At 53.2% G+C, this 22565-nt stretch overlaps 1 protein-coding gene and 1 long non-coding RNA gene across 3 annotated transcripts in view; one reads left to right on the forward strand and one right to left on the reverse strand.

Moving 5' to 3' along the window:
• NTN1 (netrin 1) overlaps positions 1 to 22565 on the reverse strand; it is a 204369-nt gene that overhangs the window by 45999 nt on the left and 135805 nt on the right. For both annotated transcript variants that reach the window (XM_055576545.1, XM_055576544.1), the window contains exons 4-5: positions 10569 to 10718; positions 7421 to 7474 (exon numbers count right to left, since the gene is read on the reverse strand). In XM_055576545.1, the coding sequence (XP_055432520.1) occupies positions 7421 to 7474; positions 10569 to 10718 (204 nt within the window). The remainder of the gene's footprint in view (positions 1 to 7420; positions 7475 to 10568; positions 10719 to 22565) is intronic.
• On the forward strand, positions 2983 to 4975 carry LOC129649291 (uncharacterized). The gene is made up of 3 exons (XR_008713071.1): positions 2983 to 3175; positions 3950 to 4264; positions 4541 to 4975. It is a non-coding gene; the product is annotated as an uncharacterized LOC129649291 (long non-coding RNA).

Here is a 22565-nt window from a genome sequence, read left to right on the forward strand (position 1 = left end):
GTATTTGATATTTTTGTTGCTATTCTAATTGGGAGATTGTTTCCATTACCATTAAAAAAAAGGTATATTCAGTAAACAGTTTCTACAGGCCATTATATGCTTTTCACTGGCTCTGACACAGTTTGTAACTAGGTATCGCTGATATAAGAAAAGTTACTGACCTTTGCATGTTAATTCTGTAATGGCTTCCCTGGGTTAGTCTTAGCAGTTTTAACAATTTTCAGCTGACTCTCTGCAGACACTTTTTAGGACATAAGGCTGTGAGGAAGTCACCGAGGCCCTGCCCACCCCAACCCCCAACCTATAAGCTGATCCACATGCTGGTCTCGCTCAGCTGCCTTGTGACCAAAGGGACAGGTCACTGCTAAGTGCTTCTCTCAAGCCCAGATCCTGTGGCCTCAGGCACGCCAGCCACTCCAGGGCCCCACACCGACAAACCACACTCCCAAGGGGCACTTTAACGGGCACCTGTGGGAGACAGTGGCTTTTAACTGGCTGCACCTCCATCTCTACCTTGATTTTAGGTCCCCTGTGGACACACAAGTTTGTCTTCTCTCTTGGTAGGATGTTACCACAAGGTCATGTGTGTGTTACTACATGTGTTCATATATATATATATTCATATATATGTGTTTATATATTTAAAAAAATTTTTTTAATTACCCTACACTGACCAGCTAGCATGGCTACTGAGAGGTCAAATGACAGGGAGGTTAATGCCACTCACAGGGACTTCCCTGGTGATCCAGCGGTTAAGAACCCACCTGCCGAAGCAGGGAACACCAATTCAATCCTTGGTCCAGGAGGACCCCACGCGCCACAGGGCAACTAAGCCCAGGAGCCACAGCCACTGAGCCCTCACTCCAGAGCCCACAAGATGCAACCACTGAAGCCCGCACACCCTAGAGCCCATGCTCCACAAGAAGAGAAGACACCACAAAGAGAAGCCCAGGCCCCGTGACAAGTAGCTCCACTCACTGCAACTAGAGGAAGCCCGAGGCAGCAATGAAGACCCAACACAGCCATAAATAAATAACACCACTCATAGACCTTGAGGCTGGAATCTCAGCTCGCTGACCTCACCGAGCCTCAGTTTCTCCTACGTAAAATAACAGTATCTACTTCACCTAGGTAAATGAGGTGATTAAATGGCTAAGATTTGGGAAGACTGCCGAGCACAGAGCAGGCATTCTATAAATGTCATCTCCTTCTCCTTCACTTAGCCAGAATTGCTTTATCTTCACTCCTGAGTCTGGACCAAACTCTTCAAGGGGCAATACTTATCTGATGGCCGTTTACTCAAATGGCTCATCCAGGACAGCCCTACATCCTATTTCACCCCATCTCTTGAAATCCAATTAGCAATCAATTAACAGACCTTGTCCTTACAAGTAGCCAGAGCTGCTTACAGGTGATTGTGGTCGGGGATCCCAGCTCCCCACTCCCGCCCCCACGAACTCACAGGTCCCTTTCGCCTATACCAGGAGTAACAATGGCTCCCTTACTGGGACCCAGGGAACCACATCCTTCTAAGACAACCCTAAAAGGAGAAGAGGATGCCGGCTGTGCAGACAGATATTTTCAACATAACACTAAGCCACACAGCCACTGGTGTACGTCCAGAAGGTCACAGAGGACATCCATCATTTCCTCATGTTGGCTGAGCTATTTCTGCTTGGGGACGAAATGGGGAGGTACGAAGAAACTCCCCAAACTCAGAAGTCTCCCAGTGAACAAAAGGTCAGGAAGGCAAGCTTGTCGCCCACTGCTGCCTGAGCCCCAGCGCCCCATCCCCAGGGCTCCCGCTCTCCAGTCAGCCCATCCCAAACAAACCAGATCCACTGCACCCTTGCACTCTGACCTCAAAAATTCAACTTAAAAAAAAAAAAAAAAAACTGTGGTAAGAACTTCCCTGGGAGTCCAGTGGCTAAGACTCCATGCTCCAAATGCAGAAGGCTTGGGTTCAATCCCTGGTCAGGGAACTAGATCCCACATGTTGCCATTAAGAGTTCATATAGCCGTGACTAAAGAGCAAAGACCCTGCATGTCGCAACTAAAACCTGGCACAATTTTTTTCTTTACATTGTGGTAAAGCACACACACAATTTACCGTTTTTAAATGTAGAATTCAGTGGCATTAAGTACATTCACAGTGTTACTCATCACCTCTCTCTAGTTCCAGAATCTTCCATCACCCTAAAAGGAATGCCTGCATCCATCAAACAGTCACTGCCCATCTCTCCCTCCTCCCGCTCCATGGCAACCACAAATCTACTTTCTATCCCTGAATTTGCTTATTCTGGGCATTTTGTATAAACAGAATCATAGACTCTGTGGCCTTCTTAGTCTGGTTTCCTTCACTCAGGATAGTGTTTTCAAGCTTCCAGCATTTAAATGCTAGCATTTGAGGTACCAGCATTCATACTTTCTTCTAGTATTTTCAATGGGTCTAGCCCATGCTGGTACTCCATCCCTTTTTATGGCTGCATGATATTCCATCCTATGGACATGGCACATGGAGTTTATCTGGTCTGCCACTGGTGGACACTGGGCTGTTTCCACCTTTTGGCTATTGTGAAGTCAAGCTCTTTAACTGGTTTCCAGTCTTTAAGAGGGTCTTATGGTCTGTGAGGAGGCCACCTGGCCTCTGTCTTGGGCAGCCCCACATGCTTCCAATCAAGGTCTTCCCAACAGCCCTCCCTCTGGCTGACTCTCTGCACCCATCCTCATGTAAACCCACAGTCGCAGCGAGGAACGGAGAGACTTTAGCCCAGCTCAGCCCCTCCCTCCATCTTTCTGTTGTTTAGTCACTAATTTGTGTCCGACTCTTCTGCCAACCCAAGGACTGTAGCTCCCAGGCTCTGTTCCTGGGATTCTCCAGGCAAGAACACTGGAGTGGGTTGCCACTTTCTTCTCCAGAGGATCTTCCTGACCCAGGGATCAACACCCCACCCCTCCCCTTCCTGCATCAGCAGGCGGATTCTTTACCACTGAGCCACCAGAGAAGCATCTATATTTTCCATGGCATTCCATTGCTTTTTTTTTCTTAACTGAGCACTTATAAGCCCACTGTCGAACTATAGTTTTTACCCAGATCATCTCATTTAATCCCCACAATAACCGTACTCAACAGTGTTATCATCACCCAATTTCACAGCAAAGGAAACAAGATCAGGTAAAACTCCCAATTCAGTGCCCTTCACCCCCCCCACCCCCACCCAAACACCAACCAATGCCGTGTTCAAGTATTACCCCCTCCCCCGGAAAACCAAAGTCTAAAGCGAGAATAATCCAACCCTATCCAGCTACAGGTCTAGAAAAACCAAACTGTCTTCCAGGAAAAAACAGAGGTGCTGCTGGATCCCCAGAGGTGACATCTCTAAGCCCACCCCTACCCCTTACACACATACCCCAATCCCCTTAAACACCCCCAACACCTGGGAGCACCTGAGTTGGGTGGTTGCTGGCTCATGTAGATTCAGCTGCCTAGCTCCCCTGAGGGGCTGCTGGGGGTGGGAGGCCTTGGAAGTTACCCCTACCCCCCGGGCTGGGCCACTGGAGCGGTTGGCAGAGGGCACCATGTGGGGCCCCAAAAGGGGTAAGTGCAGCTGGGCTGCAGGGAGGACCCAAGACCAGTTGGGAGGTGGCGGGAGCCCAGGCATTGGTTGTTCGCTCTCCTACCTCCATCTGGGGTCCAGCTTCCACTCGGACGACAGCCATGTCCCTTCAGACCCGGAGGCCAGCCCAAGCCAACAGCGCCTGGCCTTCACAGAAGCCGCCCTGCCTCTCTCTGGTTTTCTGGTTCCCAAGGCGTCTACATACTATTTCCAGTGGGGAGGCTCACCTGGGCTTGGTTTACACCAGGGAGAGCAGCAAAGGCTAGAAATCAGGCAGGTGTTAAAAACCTCCAGCCAGGTGTTAACTATTTACCTGCACCCTCTGCCCACAGGGGCCTGCCAGGCTTGTGGGAGAAGCAGATTACCAGAGGGAGTAGGGGAGCGAGCAGGTGTTGACACGGAAGAAGAAAGCTTAGCAGAAGTTCATTCCTCCCAGAAGATGCACGGCAGGGAGGCCCAGGACCAGTGGTCCCATCCTTTCATCCTTCAAGGAGGCAGAAAGCAGTCTTTGCTCTGTTCAAGGCTTCACAGTCAATGCTGGATCAACCCCGGATCTCCTGGCTTTGAGACAGCGCTTATTCCGCTAAACCCAGAGGCCTCTACAAACCAAATATGCAGATAGACCGCTACCTTGGAGCTGATACACGGTGAGGGGACGCAGGGGTAGAGGTCTATACAACTACAAATCGGTGGGTTTGAAGTGGGTGGTCTTTATCTCCCTCCCAGCTCCAGGTCTCCCATGGGCACACGGTTCCTGGCCTCCCTTCCCCCCAAAATGGGGTACCAGCTGGCTCAGCGAGCAGGTGGACAGCATTCCCAGAGAGAACTGGCCCTTCAAGGGGATGGGTGGGTTCAGGGTGAGGTTATGTCCATCAGCTTTCAGGACAAATTCTCGGCTTTATTAATTCTCCTTCGTTCCGCAGGCAAAAGTAAACAAGCTTTTTCTCAGGCAGCCCAGCATGGAGGCCTTCCCTATTCAAACACTGCAAGAATCGACAGGCTCGGATGGACTGAGCTCCCAGGCCCTGCTTCCCAGGGGGCCCCCTGGCCTCCTGCCCACAACTTCCCTCCTGCTGAGACGAGGCGAGCAAGGCCTTTGCTGTGGCAGACCCCAGAGTCCCAAAGCCCGTGATCCGGATCTGGCCCAAGTTCCCTGGGGAGAGCATGAGAGATCCCGGGCATCCAGAGACCCAGAGAAGGTCACAACGGGTCTGGCCAAGGACCCAGCATCTCGACAGGCATCACACTTGCTCACCTAGCCCCTCGGTGGAGGAAGCACTTTGTCAAGGGTGTTTGTTGGCTGTTCACTTCCACTGAAATCATGTTTTCCAAGGTCCAAAAGAAAGAAAGGAAATAAACAGTAACAAAACCAAAAGGAATGAGAAAACTTAACTGAGAATTAGTAAAGTTTTTTCAAGGCAAGATGCTACAGCTTAGTTGCCCAGGAATCTTTTGTTTGGTTGAGCTTTACACCAGCTTCTCATGGCCTGTAGAGAAATCTCATGAGTTGTTTTTTGCTTCTCCTCTATTCCATTTGCACGTTTCGAATTTGGAAGGAAAAAGCCAGAAACCACCATGAGAAACCTAAAGTCAAGGTTGGAAGGACCAGAAAAGTGGGAGACGAGAGCGAGAGACCATGAAGATCTGCCTTGACCTTGGATGGGCTGTGTTCTCAGCCCAAGGAGCTCATCCTGGTGAGCTTTGCTGGGCCTCATGTCACAGCAAAAGCAAGAAGCAGGACTCCATGACCTGAAAGTGTCTTTTCGCTTCAACTGCTCTGAAAGTGAAAGTTGCTCAGTTGTGTCCAACTCTTTGCGACCCCATGAACTACATAGTCCATGGAATTCTCCAGGCCAGAATACTGGAGTGGGTAGCCTATCCCTTCTCCAGGGGCTCTTCCGGACCCAGGAATCAAACCGGAATCTCCTGCATCGCAGGCAGATTCTTTACCAACTGAGCTATCAGGGAAGCCCAGGAGCTGGATGAACTGGGATTGTCCCTCTGAATCTGTTTTTTATCAAAGAGTGTCCTCCCAGGCACCCATGATGCTGTTTCCTCCAGCCCTTCCCAGCACAATTTCTCCTGTAAGTGTCCCCGAGACTCAACCAAAGGTGCTGAAGACCTAGCAACCTAAGTCTACTATGTCTTTGGTTCTCCCCAGTGAGGCCTCCAGCACTCCCTGAAATTTTCTGGCCTTTCCTCTTTGAGGGCCGTTTGGTGACTATGAATATCCAAGTTCTGAATCCATTTTCTCAAGTTCCCAGGGACCGGCCGACACTTGAAACAATCCAGTCTATTCTAAAGCATTCAGGTGATCACAGGGGTACCCAGGCCTCCCCCACAGGCCAACCAGGAGAGGAGCAAAGGGGGCCCCCGAGTTGACTCTGAGGTCCCCTGGGGGCCCCACTGTCACCATTCTTGCCCCCCATGCCCACTCCTACTCCAAGCTGTTGTTTAGTCAGAGTTATGTCCTACTCTTTTGAGACCCCACGGACTGTAGCCCACCAGGCTCCTCTGTCCATAGGATTTTCCAGGCAAGAATGCTGGAGTGGGTTGCCATTTCCCTCTCCAGGGGAGCTTCCAGACCTGGGGGCCGAACCCATGCATCCTGTGCCTCCTGCACTGGAAGGCGACTTCTCTACCACTGAGCCACCTGGGAAGCTCCCTACTCCAAGTACCAGCACGCAAAAGCCCCACGTGACCCCAGGCCCATGGCACTGGGTACAGCCTGACCTGCTCTCCACCTGGTGCCCCCTCCAGCCAGGCTGGAGCCCTCTCTGTGCCCAAAGCCAGGGTTGGGTGACCCTTCTTGTACCAAGGATTGGTGACGTCCATGGGCCCTTTCTCACAGTAATATTTCTAAATGCAGAAATAAAATCCACAAGACTACAAAGGAAACTAATCAATACTGAAATACACTTACCCAAATATTTTCAAAACCCCAGATTTATGGTACAGTGATGTAATGTATGTATTTCTTTATTAACGATTATAAATCAAGATCCCACAGCGGGGCTGGTAACTTTCATCATTTTTAAGCAATTAGCAAGCATAAATAATATTTCATGATACCTGCACCAACTCTAACATGATGTGAAAACGGCTGGGATTTCTGCAGGTGGCCAAATCTCCAATGTTGCTGACCCAGCTGTGGTTTGTGGTCCACCTTTGCAATGGAGGAAACTCTTTTTTTTTTGGCCACACAGCATGCGAGATTTTAGTTCCCATCCAGGGATAGAACCCATGTCCCCTGCAGTACAAGTGCAGAGTCCAAACCACTGGACCACCAGGGAAGTTCTTTTTTTTTTTTTTTTGGAAACTCTTAATTTCAGTTAGAGGGAAGGAACAGTGAGAGTGTGAGTCTCTTCCTGTCCCAATTCATACCCCTCCTCATTTTGTTTATGGATCCCAGTGCTCTAAGAATGTCCTTTCACTCCCCACCACCCATCTCCTTCCCTCTCTGCAAGAAGGAATGTACAGGACCCTGGCCTGGATGGCCCTGGGCTAGAAGACAGCTTCTTCCCCTCGCTGGCTGAGCAGGAGGACCGTGGCTTTGAGGGTCCCAGGCTTGGAAGGCAAGCTAGCCCTAGGCACTAATAAAGCCCCTTCCCCTTTATTCTTAGAAGGGACATCATCGCAGAAAATGCCATGTGGCTCCATCTTGCTCAGTGCAGCCCAGGGGAACCACTGATACCAGCCAGAGCCCCAGTGGTGGCCGGGGAGTCTGGCCCCTCTGACCTCCCTTCCCCAGCCCCCAGCGCACCCCACAGCAAAAGCAAGAAAGCAGCAAGGGGACCACTTACCTTCGGGCTCCTCCACGCTGCTGGCTGCAGTGGTTGGCGGTGCCACAGGGATCTCTTTGTGGGGTTCAGGGTGGAGGGAAAGGGAAACAAGGTCAGAACACGTTATTTTTGACCTTAGAGAAGAAAGAGCACAGTGCAGATTCCTCCCAACCTCCCTGAGCCCTCCCTCCTGGTCCCACCCTTCACCCCGGGAGATGATGGTCAGGGAGGAAGGGAAAGCCTGGCGTAGGGGCCAGGCCACCCTGTTCTCGGCTGGAAGCTGTCCCTCCAGCTGGCAGAGACTGGAGGAGGGGAAGGCAGGACTTTGCCCCCTCTGCTGTCTGAGTGCCATCTACTCGCCTCGGTGCCGGGGGCAGAGAGAGGGGTCCTTAGGGCCCCCTTACTCAGCATCAACAGACTCTGAGCTCAGGCTGACCTTGACTCATGGGTGGGGAAGGTGTCTGTGGCAGGGGTGGCATGTGAGGGTGCTGGGGGGTGTCTTCCACATGCAAAGAGGGGCCAGCACTCTGGCCTAGGCTCCCATGGGCTCACACCTCAAGAGCTAAGGTGTTTTCTCGGCAGGGAGAACAGACTGACAATACAGAAGATTGCAGGGCCAGAGAGAAGTGTGCTCTGTTGGGACCGTTCCTCTCCTACTGAGAACAGCAACGCGTTCCTACAAGCTCTGGTCCTGGACTCAGAAAAGGTGAAGACCTTCAGCCAGTCTCTAGGAAAGACCCAGACTTCACGGCTCCAGATTCTCTTTCTAGTCAGGGCCAAACTAAGAACCCAAACTCCCTGAGTGGCAGGGAGTCACCTCCCCTGCTGAGTGACAGTATGAATGTGGGGTCACAGTCACCTCCACGAACCCCACTGATTTTGGCCACCACCTGACTGCTAGGGGTTAAGATCTCCCTTGGACCCCCCAGACTCTAGATCAGCTGCCACCTGGGTCCTGGGGGGTGGTCAAGATGGAAAACTCGGGCCTGGGGGCAAACCTGAGGGTCACCCGCAGAAGCCAGCTGTGCACCTTCGGAAGCAACAGGCAGAGGCCTGGCCCTCGATATGGAGCCGAACCTCTACTCTCGGGTTGTTTTATCATCGACAGCAAGCTACAGGTGCCCCGTTACAGCAGCTCATTAAGAAGCTGGGCTCCCTCTGAGTCTTCATGAGCTACTTGGTCCCAGCAGGAACATTCCAGCAGAAATCCAGACAGCCCAGCCTAATCCTGCAAGTCCAGGAAAGGGCTGGGGCCAGTGGCCATGGAGGCACCATGGCTGCCCGAGCCCCACTCCTCGGGCCTGGCTCTAGGATGTGAGCAGAGGGCCCCATGACTCCCAGAGCTATGATCAAACAGACACAAGAGTCCAAGATCCTGTCTGGACACCTGAAACCTGGTGCCGGCAGGTAGAGCTCACAGAAATCCCAGGATGGAGATCCCGGGTCTCTAGGTGGTTGGCAGTGACGCTCACCCCCAGCATCAGCCCGCCCTTTTCAAGAGGAAGGGAAATGGTACACAGCGTGTTGGAAAGCAGGATGCTTTCTCATCTCCCAAGGTTTCCATCCCTAATTCTGAAACATCAGCTCCACTTCCAGGCCTTTCCCCTCAGGGATTTGAAATGTTACTTCCAGCCACTCTGGGAACGTGACAGCTCCTGACTCCCCCTCGCAGGGAGACCTTGTTTGCTTCCCCTATGTTTTCACAAGCTTGGATGGTGGGGCCGATCTCCTCCCAGCTTTCTAAAAATGGTCAGCTTTCTAGAGGGCCAGAAAAGAAAGATCCTCACAAGCTGTGAGACCCGGACAATTAGACGTCGTGAAAACCATCTCAACCTGCTCCACAGGTTGGACACAGGCTGGATGGACACAGGCTCAATTTCCTGTGGTTCGGCTTTGCGGTATCCGCTGTTACCATGGCAACATCTCCTGGTGGTAAGACTTGCTGGAAGCCACGCAGCCCAGAGTGTCCTGGACATGTGGCCACACTCAAGTCAAGTGGGTGAGGCGTGGGATGTCCCCGCCCAGTGTTGGGGGGAGCGGATTCCCTGCAAGATCCAGGGCCCACGCCAAGGACCCCAAGCAGCTGCCTGGCCCCCAGCCTCCTGCTCTGCTTCAGGTTGTCTGTTCCAAGACCCTGGTATCTGACCTGAGAAGCTGGTGCCCACCCAGAGCTACAGGACACTGAAAACCATAAAGCAGGGGTCGGCTGACTTCTCCAGCAAAGGACCAGCTAGGAAACGTTTTGGCCCTGCAGGTCACAGGGGCTCTGACGCCACTACTCAATTCTGCCATCACAGCCCCAAAGTGGCCACAGGCACTCTGTGAACAAGTAAGCCCGGCTGGGTCCCATTAAACTTTATTTACAGACGCTGAACTTTTCCTTTCATATCATTTTCACATGTCGTAAATTAGTAATATTTTAATTTTTGTTTTAATCATTTTTAAAAAGTTTAAAAAAAAAAAAAAACCCAGCCAGCCACACAAAACCAGGCAGTGAGCCAAATCCCCAGGCAGGGTGTGCTAAGCCCTGCTCCACAGAGGCAGCCTCATACCTGGGGTCTGCCTTGGAGGCTGGGGTTTGCTCCTCCTTCGTCCTCCCTTCTGGTTCAGGTCAGCCCTATATTCAGAATCAAACAGGCCGAGGCCAGGGGCCAGCGCCCAGCCAGCCTCTGCTCATGACACCTGTGCGGTTTTAACATGTTAAAGCTCTCCAGAGCCAAGGCCCTGAGCCACCCCTGCTCTCTCCCCAAGTTCCAGCAACTAAGGGGCTGACCACTAGCCTGCAGGGGCCTCTGGAATCCTCAGAGATGCTGCCATCCTTCCTAAAGGCCGTTGGTGCCCCGCCTGGAGTCCGTTCTTTCTGCTCTGAGTCTGCCAGGCCAGAGGGGCCTAGAATTCCCACAGCAGTAGCCCCTGATCCAGACCTCACTCCCAGCCCAGGCCCAGGGCCAAGGTGGATACAGGAAGAGGTGGATATGCTTCTCCTGGCACCCCGGGAGCTGGAGTCTGTCAGAACAGAGCCATGGATGGGCTGGCTCTGCTGAGACTCCCATAGGCTTGGGGGTCTCACACAGGGCCCCAGTGAGTGTAGAGATCCACCTCAATAAGCACTGGCCCCCTGACATGGGTGACCCTGAGCCCCAGCCGGGAGGAGGGGCACCCCGCATACTTATGCAGGGGGCGATGGGCGAGCGGCTCTGCTGGTAGCCCTTGGCGCAGCGGTTGCAGGTGATGCCGGTCACGCCGTCCTTGCAGGGACACTGGCCCGTGGTCTGGTTGCAGGTCTTGCCAGCGGCGCCCACAGGGTGGCAATCGCAGGCTGTGGAGGACACACAACAGAGGGGGTGAGAGGGTGGGAGTGACCAGAGCACACCCTCCTCCGAGGCCCTCCCCACCTAGCAGCACCCTCCCAGACCCCACCCCAGGGGAAGAGCTGAGCGGGGTGTGGGGGACCAACCCACACACATTCCAGAAGCTCTGATCACTGACCACCTGCCTACCTGGAGACGGGAAACGAAAATCAGAATGGACCAACCTGAAAGAACAGTCCGGGCAGAGGAGTCAAGTTGGAGGGCCCTTCTGAAGGCCCAGGAGGAACACCTCACAGCCCGTGGCTGAGTGGGAGGACAGGAGTCGGATTTGGGGGTACAACTGCCCTTGACAGGCTGCTTTGTGCCCTCTTGCTCCTTTGCTCCCAGCCAGCTCCTAGCGCCCAGGCATCCTTGCTAACCTCTGGGTGGGAGGGACAGGGTTTGGGACCTGATGGAGCCCTGGGCTTTGCCAGCTCAGAGGGAGTCAGCAAGGCGTGTCCCTCCCAGGGCTGTTGCCCCCACTCTGCTCTGTCCAGCCAACCTGACTGGCAGGCAGGCAGTCTGAGACGCAGGCTTCTAGATCACAAAACCCATCAACTGTAGCTCCAGGAAGAGTCACAACTATCCTTCAGTTAAAGGTCCTGATGAAATTTAAAGACCTGGAGGTGAAGGAACCCCCCCCAGGGCCTTGCAGAAAAGGACTGGCCAAGCTGGGAAGTACCACGAGGCCCTGGTTCTCAGTTCAGGGGCTGCTGCACCCCACACCCCTCCTCCAGGTTTGCAATGGGCTAAAGAGCTGAGGTTGCCCACCCCGTCACACTGCACCCCAAGGCTCCGTCCCTATTTCCAGGACCCAGTGACAAAATGGCCAGAGGAGTTTAAGGGGACACGCCGCCTACTATGGACTGAATGACTGCGTCCCCCCCTGCACGTATGTTGAAAGCTAACCCCCAATGTGATGGCATTAGGAGGCAGAGCCCTTGGGAGGTAATCAGGGAGACATGGTCATGTGGGTGAGACCTTCATGGTGGGATCAGCGCCCTCAGAAGACGAGGAAGAGAGCAAGAGCTGTCAGTACACGCACACAGCAAGAAGGTGGTGGTCGGCAAATCAGGAAGCAACCTCCATCAGACACTAGATCAGCAGGCACCTCCATCCTGGGCTTCTCTGCCTCCAAAATCCTGATGAGTGTCTGGTTTAAGTCACCCCGTCTGTAGTGTCTGGACACAGAGGACTAGTGTATCGTGCTATGTGCACTCAGTCTGTCCGACTCTGTGTGGCCCCACGGACTGTAGCCCCGCAGGCTCCTTTGTCCATGGGATTCTCCAGGCAAACATACTAGAGTGGGTTGCCATGCCCTTCTCCAGGGGGTCCTCCTAACCCAGGGACTGAACCCACGTCTCCTACGTCTCCTGCGTGAGCACGCAGGCTCTTGACCACTAGTGGCGCCTGGGAACTCGATGCCCATTAACTCCACGAGGCTTGAGCAAGAACTGTGGTATCTGCAAACACAGGACACCTGCCTCCCCGGACCGAGGCAGTGGACTCAGCGCAGGCAGAGAAGGGGAGGCAGGAAGGAGGCCAGGGCCCTCGCCCACTCCCCTGGGGTCTCCCTGGCCCTCCCCCCAGGGAAGAGAAGCCTGGAGAGGGTGAGGAGTTGTCTGCAGGAGGGCGACCTGCTGCAGGTTCACTTGGTGCCAGAGCTGCTCTGTTTCTATTCCAAATGGGGAAAAAGTATCCCCGGGGATAAGCGAGAGCAGTGCTCCCCGAAGAGCTACACTAACACCTCCCCAGCGGGTGCCGCTCAGCATGAGGGCGCCAGGCCGCGGGTGAAGACCCAGCCTCTCCCGGCTGGCCAGCCTCGGGCCCAGGAGGGGCCCCAGAGAATTAGGAAGAGGAAGGCGGAGGGCTGAGGGTGCAGAAAGGACAGGAATGTGAGGAATTGCTTGTTGAAGTTGTGTCTGGACACGTGAGCGTTTCTGGAAACCCTGGGAGTACGGGTCTGGGGGAGGAGGGGGCATGGGGCGGGGTGCTCCAAGCCAGGTGAGGGGAGGGGAGGGGAGGGGACAAGGCCTAGGGGAGGAAATGGAACTGTCCCAATCCCGCCCCTGTGGACAGCAGCAAACATTCTATTAGAAGCCTCTGTCAAATCTATCCTAAATTCAAGTTCATTCCCCAACGTTTTTTCCTTCTTCTTCCCTCTTTTCTTTCACTCAGCCTCGAAGTGCACTGTGAATGATGCTATGAAGAGGGGATGGTTGGAAGTGACCAATGACCTTAGATGCATCCCTGTGACAGGAAGGGCGATGGGCCTGGAGGCCTCTCTGAGCTGGCCTGGTGACAGCAAAGGGCGAAGCACAGGCGCCTGGCGTCCCGAGCCCCTGGTGCAGGCGTGGGCACCACCAGGCGGATATGGACTCCCCAGGCTCCTGCCAGCTGACCTCCCTTGGCCAGCTTTGCAAGCCTGCTGGTAATCCTGAAACCCACGCCAAGACATCCTCCCCTCCGTGCTAACGGAACACAGCTGTGTGCCAGTGACTTCTGGGCCTTGGACTCGGCCGGGAGGGGGTCACCAAAGGTTGCATGGTCACTGGAGGGTCCGAGCCAAGTCACCCACAGGCCCAGGTCATCTTCACCGAGGCAGGAGCTGACCCAGAGCAGAATCTGGGGGGAGCAGAGTGCATCGCCCTCCTTTGAAGGACCTGAGGCCCTTCAAAGCTGGGGACCCCTCAGCCCCCTGGGGTTGGTGAGCTGGCTGGGAGGAGCCAGGCACCAGCTGAGATGGGCAGAGCTGAGGGCCAAACTTGGTGATGGCAGGGCAGTGTGTCTGCTTCATGGAGCAGGCATGTCCTTAGGCCCAGCCTTTGGTTACAGGAGAGGGATCTTCGCTGTGCAGTTTCCAAATCATTCTCTCAAGATCTGCAAAGACTCCGAGCAACTGGCCCTTGGTCTGAGAGAAGCAGCGGGCTGCCTTGTGCTTCACGCAAATCACTGTTACAGGAAGAGAAGTCAGCCGAGTCCCAGAGGGTCCAGGCGGAGGGGTGGGTGGTGGTGAGTGGGAGGCTACTCAGGTCACTGCCATGGTGGGGGGACCATCCTCAGAGGTGGGCACTCCTGCAACACAGCCCTGCCACTCGGACCCCTGAGCTGTACACACCCCCACATGCCATCCTTCTGGTCCTCGCACCAGCCTGTGAAATTAGCAGGACTATACCGAGGCAGCCAGGAGTGGAGAGACAGAAAGGGCCTGATTTCTTGAGCGCGTCACGGAGGGCCCTCGCCCTCTCCTGTGTGTCCCGCTGCACTTCCCATTCTGCAAGGAGAAATACACCCTTCCCTGTCGAAACCAAGGCCAGGTGGCATCTCTTACATGCGGCCAAACGCAGTCCCGACACAGACACTTGCATTGCACTCATTCTCAATTCACAGCTAAATGGCCCCAAAGTAAAGACTTATCCTCAAACCCCGTGATTACGGAAAGCTAAGTTATATCTTCTGGGCAAAGAAGGATGAGCTTCAAGGTGTGGGGAGAACTGATGAATCACAACAGCCCACAGTAGGTTCTCTACAACCTTGGACAAGAGAATCCAGCTAGTAATGCCCACAGGAAGAGGGTCTGAGCTGCCCACTGGTTACACAGGAGACTCCAACCCTGGTCCTTAGAGAAAGAAAGCCAAAGGGATTGTGCTGTATCCCCCAAAACCCAAAACACACCCAGACGCACAAACACACATAGATTCCTACAACTCTCAGACGCGCAGGCGCACACAGCACCACAGGGGGCAGAGGAGAGGATGAAGGCGGCTGAGCTGGGAGGATGTGGACATGAGCGAGTAGAAGTCTTCTCCTTGGCGGGGGGTCTGGTGAAAGGGACAAAGTGAGAGCCTCCCAGATTCTTCCGAGAACAGGCTCTGGGTCAGAATGTCTTCTCTTGCAGGAAGCCTGGTTCGGTGACTCCCGTTTCCCTGGATGTCAGCCACTCCACTCGGAGGAGGTCAGGCCCTTCCCCAACAAGTCATCATCTGCACGCAGCAGGCAGAACCTGGCCCTGGGAAACAATCCACCAGAGAGTTTTTCCATGAAGAGGAAGGTGAGACCAGGAGGAAGCCCAGGGCCCTGAGAAGGCGGCCGGATCAGGTTTCTCATGAACACATGGGCTGGATGGTAGCCCGATGGCGCAGAGAAGCCAGACTGTCCTTGCTTGGGGTCATCAGCCAGATACGAACAGCTAAGGACACACAGATGGTTTCAGATGGGTGTCAAGAGACCCAGGTCTGATCCTTCCCTGCCAGTAATTCGGTGTGACCCTGGGCTAGTGCCTTGCTCTGAGTCTTGGGTAGCTCATCTCTAAGGCCAGAGGTTTATACTTGCACTAAAGTTGCTTCCAACCAAACAGGCTAAGATCCAGGGCAGTGTCCTATCCCTGGGGACCGTCACCCCCACCACTGTAGTCCACTGCAGTGTCTCAGCTCAGGGGACCAGGAACATGCTCCTGCCGCCAGGCACGCCAGGCCCTCGCTCCACACCCATGGGGCACCCTGCCCGACACCATGAACTGCTGCACTGGGCTGGACTCTGGTCTCTGAGATCTGTGTTGTCAGCTATGAGAAGTGCACTGGGGTTACTGAGGGCCCCTATAAAGCTGACCTGGAAGGCAGGCAGCCCTGATCCTCCTCTGCAGTGAGGCCCCTGTCCTGACGCCTGGCAACCCCGGATCTGTTCTCAGACCCTAGGGCTTTGCCTTTTCAGAATACCTTATTCTGGGATTTATGGAGGTGCAGGATGTATGGTCAGAGAAGGCGATGGCACCCCACTCCAGTACTCTTGCCTGGAAAATCCCATGGACAGAGGAGCCTGGTAGGCTGCAGTCCATGGGGTCACAAAGAGTCGGACATGACTGAGCAGCTTCACTTTCACTTTTCACTTTCATGCATTGGAGAAGGAAATGGCAACCCACTCCAGTGTTCTTGCCTGGAGAATCCCAGGGATGGGAGAGCCTGGTGAGTTGTCATCTATGGGGTCGCACAGAGTCAGACACGATTAAGTGACTTAGCAGCAGCAGCAGCAGAATGTATGGTGGATGGAATCATACAGCAGGTAATCTTTTAAAATTGGCCTCCTTTATGCCCAGTGCGTCTTCCCAGGTGGCGCTAGTGGTAAAGAATCCACCTGCCAATGCAGGAGATGTAAGGGACATGGGTTCGTTCAATCCCTGGGTTCAGAAGATTCCCTGGAGCAGGAAATGGCAATCCATTCCGGTATTCTAGCCTGGAGAATCCCATGGACAGAGGAGCCATAAGGTTGCAAAGAGTCGGACACGACTGAAGCAACTTATCACACACACATGCCTAATGCGTTTGAAATGCATGCATGTTGCCAAGTCAGTCAACAGCGTGTCCATTTGCATTGCCAGATTCCACAACACGGACATACCACTGGTTGTTTGACCATTCACCCACCAAAGCACAGTTGGGCTGTTTTCAGTTTTTGCCAGTTGTGAATAATGCTTTTATCAACATCCATGTGCCTTTTTTTGCATGAACACAGATTTCATTTTTCTGGGATAAACATCAAGAGGAAGCATTGCTTGGTATTATGGCAGCTCTATGCTTCACTTCTCCCTGGTGGCTCAGGAGTGAAAAATTCACCTGCCAATGCAGGAGACGCAGGTTCAATTCCTGGATTGGGAAAATCCCCTGGAGAAGGAAATGGCAACCCACTCCAGTATTCTTGCCCGGGAAATCCCAAGGACAGAGAAGCCTGGAGATCTACAGTCCATGGGGTCACAAAGAGTCGGGGCACGACTTAGCGACTGAACAGCAACAATGGGTGGGCGGTGGCATCCCGCCATGGTTCTAGTCTACATCTCCCCAATGCAGAAGAATGATGGTTGAGGCATTTATCCACCATCCCTGTATCTTCACCAAGTAGCCGTTCAAGTATTCTGCCCATTTCTAGCTGAGTGGTCGGTATTGCCTTATTGTGCAGTTTTGAGAGTTCTCCACATAAGCTGGATTCAAGTCCTTGGCCAGATATGTGATGCACAAATACTTCCCCCGTCTGCTCATTCACAGCAGAAGCTTCTTATGAGGCACGCTGTAAGCATCAGTCTGGTCACTGATCCTTAGCCTTCCTGGCGGCCCCCGTGGCTCTCAGAACTGGCCCCTTCCTTTCCCTCCCTTCTGACCCAGAGCCCTAGCCCTTTCCTGCTCTCAGGCATGGGTACCGCTCCTCGGTGTCCCCATGGCTGTTTGCCCCTGAACCCCAGGTCTCATCTTAAAGTCCATCCCATCCTCAGACAGGTCCTCATGGGATGCCCTGCAAAGCAGCCTCCCCTCCCCACTGCCAGTTACACTATTTCCAGCTTATTTATTTCCTCCATGTAACTCACCACACTCTATAATAATCCTCTGCTTACTGTTTCTTCTTTATCATCAACCTCCCTCCAGAACACAAGTTCCAGAGGAACCTGTCTGTGCTGGTCACCACTGGACCCCCAGTTCCCACGTTGGGCAGGAGATCCATGGACACGGGTTCAATCAGTGCACAGGCTCAGGGCCACTGTGTCGCCCTCCCTGTGGGAAGAGGCTGTTTCATGGACCCTGAATCTGGAGGAGAGGAGGAGGGACGCGCAAGAAAGACCCTCCCCTCACATCTGAGATCAGTGGCAACCACAACAACGAACACTCCCCACTTCCAAATTCTCCGTGCTAATGAGGGACGAGGATAATTTAAATCCACAGGTAATCCGCAAACTTCATCTCAGCTGTTTGTCCACTCCTCCTAGGCTCTGCTTTTCTTTCTCCCAGCAGTTGCTGCTGCTGCTGCTGCTAAGTCGCTTCAGTGGTGTCCGACTCTGTGCAACCCCATAGACGGCAGCCCACCAGGCTCCCCTGTCCCTGGGATTCTCCAGGCAAGAGTACTGGAGTGGGGTGTCATTGCCTTCTCCCCCCAGCAGTTGCTAAGGAGGCACAAAAGAAGACACATTTCAAGTTGCACGACCTCTCTTTCCCCCGACACTTTCGGATGAAGGTGCAGACAGCAGGAAGTGGAAGGGGGAGCCCCAGCATCCCAAACTGGGTTATTTGACCCTCCATGATCTATTAATAGTTAACTACAGTCTTCCTGCAGCTGATTTACAGGGGAAAGGTTCAGATGTGTGTGTGTATACAGGTGTGTGTGTGTGTGTGTGTGTGTATGTACAGATAGGTGTGTGTGTGTGTGTGTGTTGTCTGCACACACTGGACGCACAGAGCCCAGCAGGCAAGCAGGGGCTGGACGGTGGGAGAGATGCCAGAGCACCCGGGTGACCAGAATGGGGACCAGCTCGGGCCTTGCATCTGCCTTTCAGCCCGAGGGCCCTCAGATGCTGTGGATCTTTCTTAGTGGCACCTTCAGAACTGCACCTGGACACACCCAACCTGTTCCCATCTTCTCCACTGAGCCCCCCACCCCTACCCCTGCCTGTAGCTGCCAGGCACCCAGCTCTGCTGTTCCAGCCATTTATCAGTTTTGCTCCAAATATTGAGGGTGTGCAACAGAATTAGGGCAAATTCCTTGGGCCCTGTGCAGTCTGGTGGGAATCAGCTTTCAAGTCCACATGAGGTTTAAGCCCCTCAAGTAAGAGGGGCCAGCTGTCCTAGGCACCATGCTCACGGAAAGAACTAAGGCCGCGGGGAGCCTGGGCGATGGTCTCCACGTGGTGTGCACGCTGGCAGTAACAGCAGCTCTGGTTACTCCCTTTTCCTCTGCTTGTACCATGATTGTAACAGTTCCTGGTGTGGCGTGCACACCATGTGCCAGGCACCTCCTCTACATCATCTCATTTAATCAACTCTGTAACACTTGGGATGAGGGACTATTATTATTATTGTTGTTGTTGTTGTTAAGTTGCTCAATCATGTCCGACTCTTTGCTAACCCATGGACTGTAGCACACCAGGCTTCCCTGTTCTTCACTGTCTCCCAGTGTTTGCTCAAAGTCATGTCAATTGCGTTGATGCCATCCAACTATCTCATCCTCTGTCATCCCCTTCTTCTCCTGCCCTCAACCTTTCCTAGCATCAAGGTCTTTTCCAATGAGTCAGTTCTTCGCATCAGGTGGCCAAAGTATTGGAGCTTCAGCATCAGTCCTTGCAATGAATATTCAGGGTTGATTTCCTTTAGGATTGATTAGTTTGATCTTCTTGCTGTCCAAGCGACTCAAGAGTCTTCTCCAGCACAATTCGAAACCATCAGTTCTTTGGTGCTCAGCCTTCTTTATGGTCCAACTCTCACATCCGTACATGGCTACTGGAAAAACCATAGCCTTGACTAGATAGATGGACCTTTGTTGGCAAAGTGATGTCTCTTTCCTGATATCATTTTAATATGTATTTATTTGGCTGTGCTAGGTCTTAGCTGCATCACTCCGGATCTTGGATCTTCTCTGGCAGCATGCAGAATCCTTAGTGTCAGCATGTGAACTCTTAGTCACAGCATGTGGGATCTAGATCCCTGATCTGGGATTTAACCCGGGCCCCCTGCACTGGAAGCAGGGAGTTTTACCCACTGGGCCACCAGGGAAGTCCCAAGAAGGGACTGTTATTAATCCCTATTTTCAGATGGGACAATTCCTAGCCTGGGGCTGGGGACCACCTGCTGCTCTTCTGGTAGCAGAAGTTCCTTCCCAAGTAATGTCCCTGTTAAGGGGGTTGGGGGGTGTGGGGGAGAAGCACAAACATCAGGAAGCTTTTCTGCTCAGACTGGGGACCCCTGGGGGGCTACAGGTCCACTGTTGCCCACAGCTTCCGAGGACTCAGGCACGTTCTCAGCGGCTTGCGATGAGCCACGGCGACTGTGAACTTGAAGGGGGCAGGGCAATGATGGCAAGAAACAGGCCGCTCTGAGCCAGGCGGGCGCTGGATGCGGTGGGTAATTTCTCCGTTCTCATCACAATTCAGTTCACGGGAGACACCCGGAATGTCTTTATCCATCACAGATGGTTTGAGGAGATGATAAATTAATATCGTTTAAAGGGAGGCCTGGCTGAAATGGTTAAATGGTAACGTCTTCTTTGCTGGCTCTAAAGAAAAAGAGCCCCCGAGTCCATAAAGAAGACAAACGGTAAACAAAACCGCCTATCCCTCTTGACAGATTCCAGGACGAGTATCACTCACACACCCTTCTGCAGAGAAAGGGGAGAAACTCATCTCGTCTGACTTTGTATAGGAAAACAGCCCAGGCCATAATGAGGCCTTCCCAGGGCTGTGAAATCGCGCTGAATAGCAGAGAGTGCAGCCGCCTGCTCCCTGGGCATGTTGACTACAGCCCTTTGTATGCACTAGCGCTGCCAGCCCCCCGTCTGGTTCCAAACTAGGGGAGGGGAGAAAGAACCCAACAAATTTGTTGCTACGAAACTTCCCTTGGGGGCATGGCATAATGATGCTTGGGATGGAATGCCCTTGCTCCAAGCTGTTCTTGTCTGGGTCCACCCCTGCTCTCAACTGAACAAGGTCAGGCGTCAGCCCATCACCCGCAGCGTATGGGTGGCCTCAGGCCCATGCTCGGGGCTCCTCCCAGTCCCTGGGAAGTCCGGGACTCAAGGGGCCCCCATGACTATTTCCAGGCACCCTTAGGTCAACGGCCGAGTTGAGTCAAGAGGCACTGCTGGCTGTCCCATTTCCCCCCATGAAATGCATTTGAGACAGAGCAAAGAAGTACAGCTTTCACCCCAGGGCTACAATCTACATGATTCTAGAAGCCTCTGACAGTGAACCACCAGGGATCAAAATACTGGGATCAAATGCTGCCACCAAAGGAACCATTTCCTTAAACCATCCAGCCCTGGGAAGACAAGACAGTGGAATTCTCCGAAGGTGATGACAAAGACCCCTGTCTGAAGATCTTGAGGGTACACATTTCTCCTGCCAGCTTCTGAACTATAGCTGGTTCCCCACAAATCTCAGGGTCTTTCTGAGTGGGGGGAACTGTGGACTCCAAGTTCCCACATCTCTAAGGGGGTGACATCAGGAAAAAAAAGAGCTAAGGGGAAAGATGGGGAACTTTCAAGAGAATGCCTTTCCTCAGAGTGAAATGGCAGGACCTTTCAGGTCACATTCTTCTTCTCACCAATCAGAGACGATATCTTCCACGTGTTGTCTCTTCTCACCAATCATGAAGCAGAGCCCTTCAGGAAATGCTCTTCCTCACCAATCAGGAGACAGGATCCTTGAAACATTGTCCTCCCCTGCCAATCAGGAGGCACTGACAGTCTCACTTCTCCTAATACATTTCCCCAGAAGGATAAGCAAGTATTCTTTTGAGCAGATTCCATCCTTACATTTTTTTCCTCTTCCATGGGTCCTTCTCTCAGAGTTAACATCAAAGCGGTTGCTGTCCAGGGCTGGGAGGAAAGACAAAGCCACCCAGGCTGGCCAGAGCATTTGAAAGAAGCCAGGACCCCACCCTCGCCTGCCTGAACCTGTTCCTCCTGGAAACCAGCACAGGAAGCCTGCAGTTCCACATCACTGAACCAGAGTGGCAGAGCCCCAGAGGATGGTCTGCAGGCTCCCAGGACCCTGTGGCCTTCTGAGATCTCACTCTGAGCATTGTCAGGCCACACTCGGCCCTCGGCCCTCCCCATAGCAACAGAAGAAAGGGAGGGGATGCAGATGGCAAGATGACCAAGGCCTTGCTCCTTCCTGACTCTCCAGGGGACATGCCTTTCCTTCTCTGACAACTGAAACTGGCACTACAGGAAGTGACCACTGCCCTTCCAAACAGAGCCCAGATCTCATTCATGGGCACAGGATTGCCCACCTGACTGGCCCCCATTGAGTAAATTTCTTTGGCCAAATCCCCAAGAAATCTATGTGCAGCCAGTTGTTTATAAGACCCCAACTTCAATTTCTTCTATAGAAAAAAGACAACAAAACACTTGGGCACAAGGCACTGGCCACCTTCCAACTACTTCCTCTGAAAACCCAAAGCCCTCCTTCCCTGTTGCCCCTGCCTTCCTGCTACTGTGGATATTTTTTGGGTCCGTTTTCCCAGGTCATCTTTCTCAATTTCTGGTCAAACTCTCCTGGGGCTTTCTCACCTGGATCGGTTGTTTTTAACATGGAAAACAGCCCAGCTACTTAGTGCTTAAATTTCTCTCGGCAACCACCAGAGGCAGCCTTAGGTCCACAAAACTGGAAAGAGACCTTGTGTGAGAGAAGCCACCCTGTTCATCTCTGCTCATTTGGAACCTCAGGGACTTCTCTGGGAGAAGACAGACTGGGAATCTGTTTTTTAGAGAAAAGCTTTCTGCACCAGTAGGGCAGGCTGCATGGGCCCCACACTCAGAAGGGCACAAGCTAGGCTGAAACTCTGCTTGCCATTTTGAAATTCTTAGCAATTCCTGAACAAGAAGAAGTCCCATATTTTCATTTTGCACCGGGGCCCACAAATTATGTAATCAGTACTGCACACAAGTGCCCAACATCTGGTGGATTTCCTGTTAAGAAGATGATACTCTGGCTTCATCCAGGGCTAAGCAGTAGCCATAGAAGGACTCCTCTGCTGCAGCTCCTCATCCAGGCCTAGGTTGGCTTGGGTCTCTTCTGCCTCAGGGTCTTTACAGGCCCTTGTGAGGACCCCAGCCACACTGGCTTGTGGCCCAAGAGCCCTCGGAGATGAACATGTTCCCAGGAAGTCAGGCTCTCGGCAAGCAGTGTCCCTAGGCCCCAAGTTTTGGACCCAGAGGGCCTTGGTTCCTGGAATTCCCAAAAACAAATGCATGTGGCAGGGTGGGGAGGAGGAGGGGAGCACTTCTTCCCTCCCCCATTGTCACTAAATTCCCTGGCATTTCATCAACTCCTTGGAGTCATCTGA

The sequence above is a fragment of the Bubalus kerabau genome, chromosome 4, assembly GCF_029407905.1.
Source record: "Bubalus kerabau isolate K-KA32 ecotype Philippines breed swamp buffalo chromosome 4, PCC_UOA_SB_1v2, whole genome shotgun sequence".
Classification (NCBI taxonomy): Eukaryota; Metazoa; Chordata; class Mammalia; order Artiodactyla; family Bovidae; genus Bubalus; species Bubalus kerabau.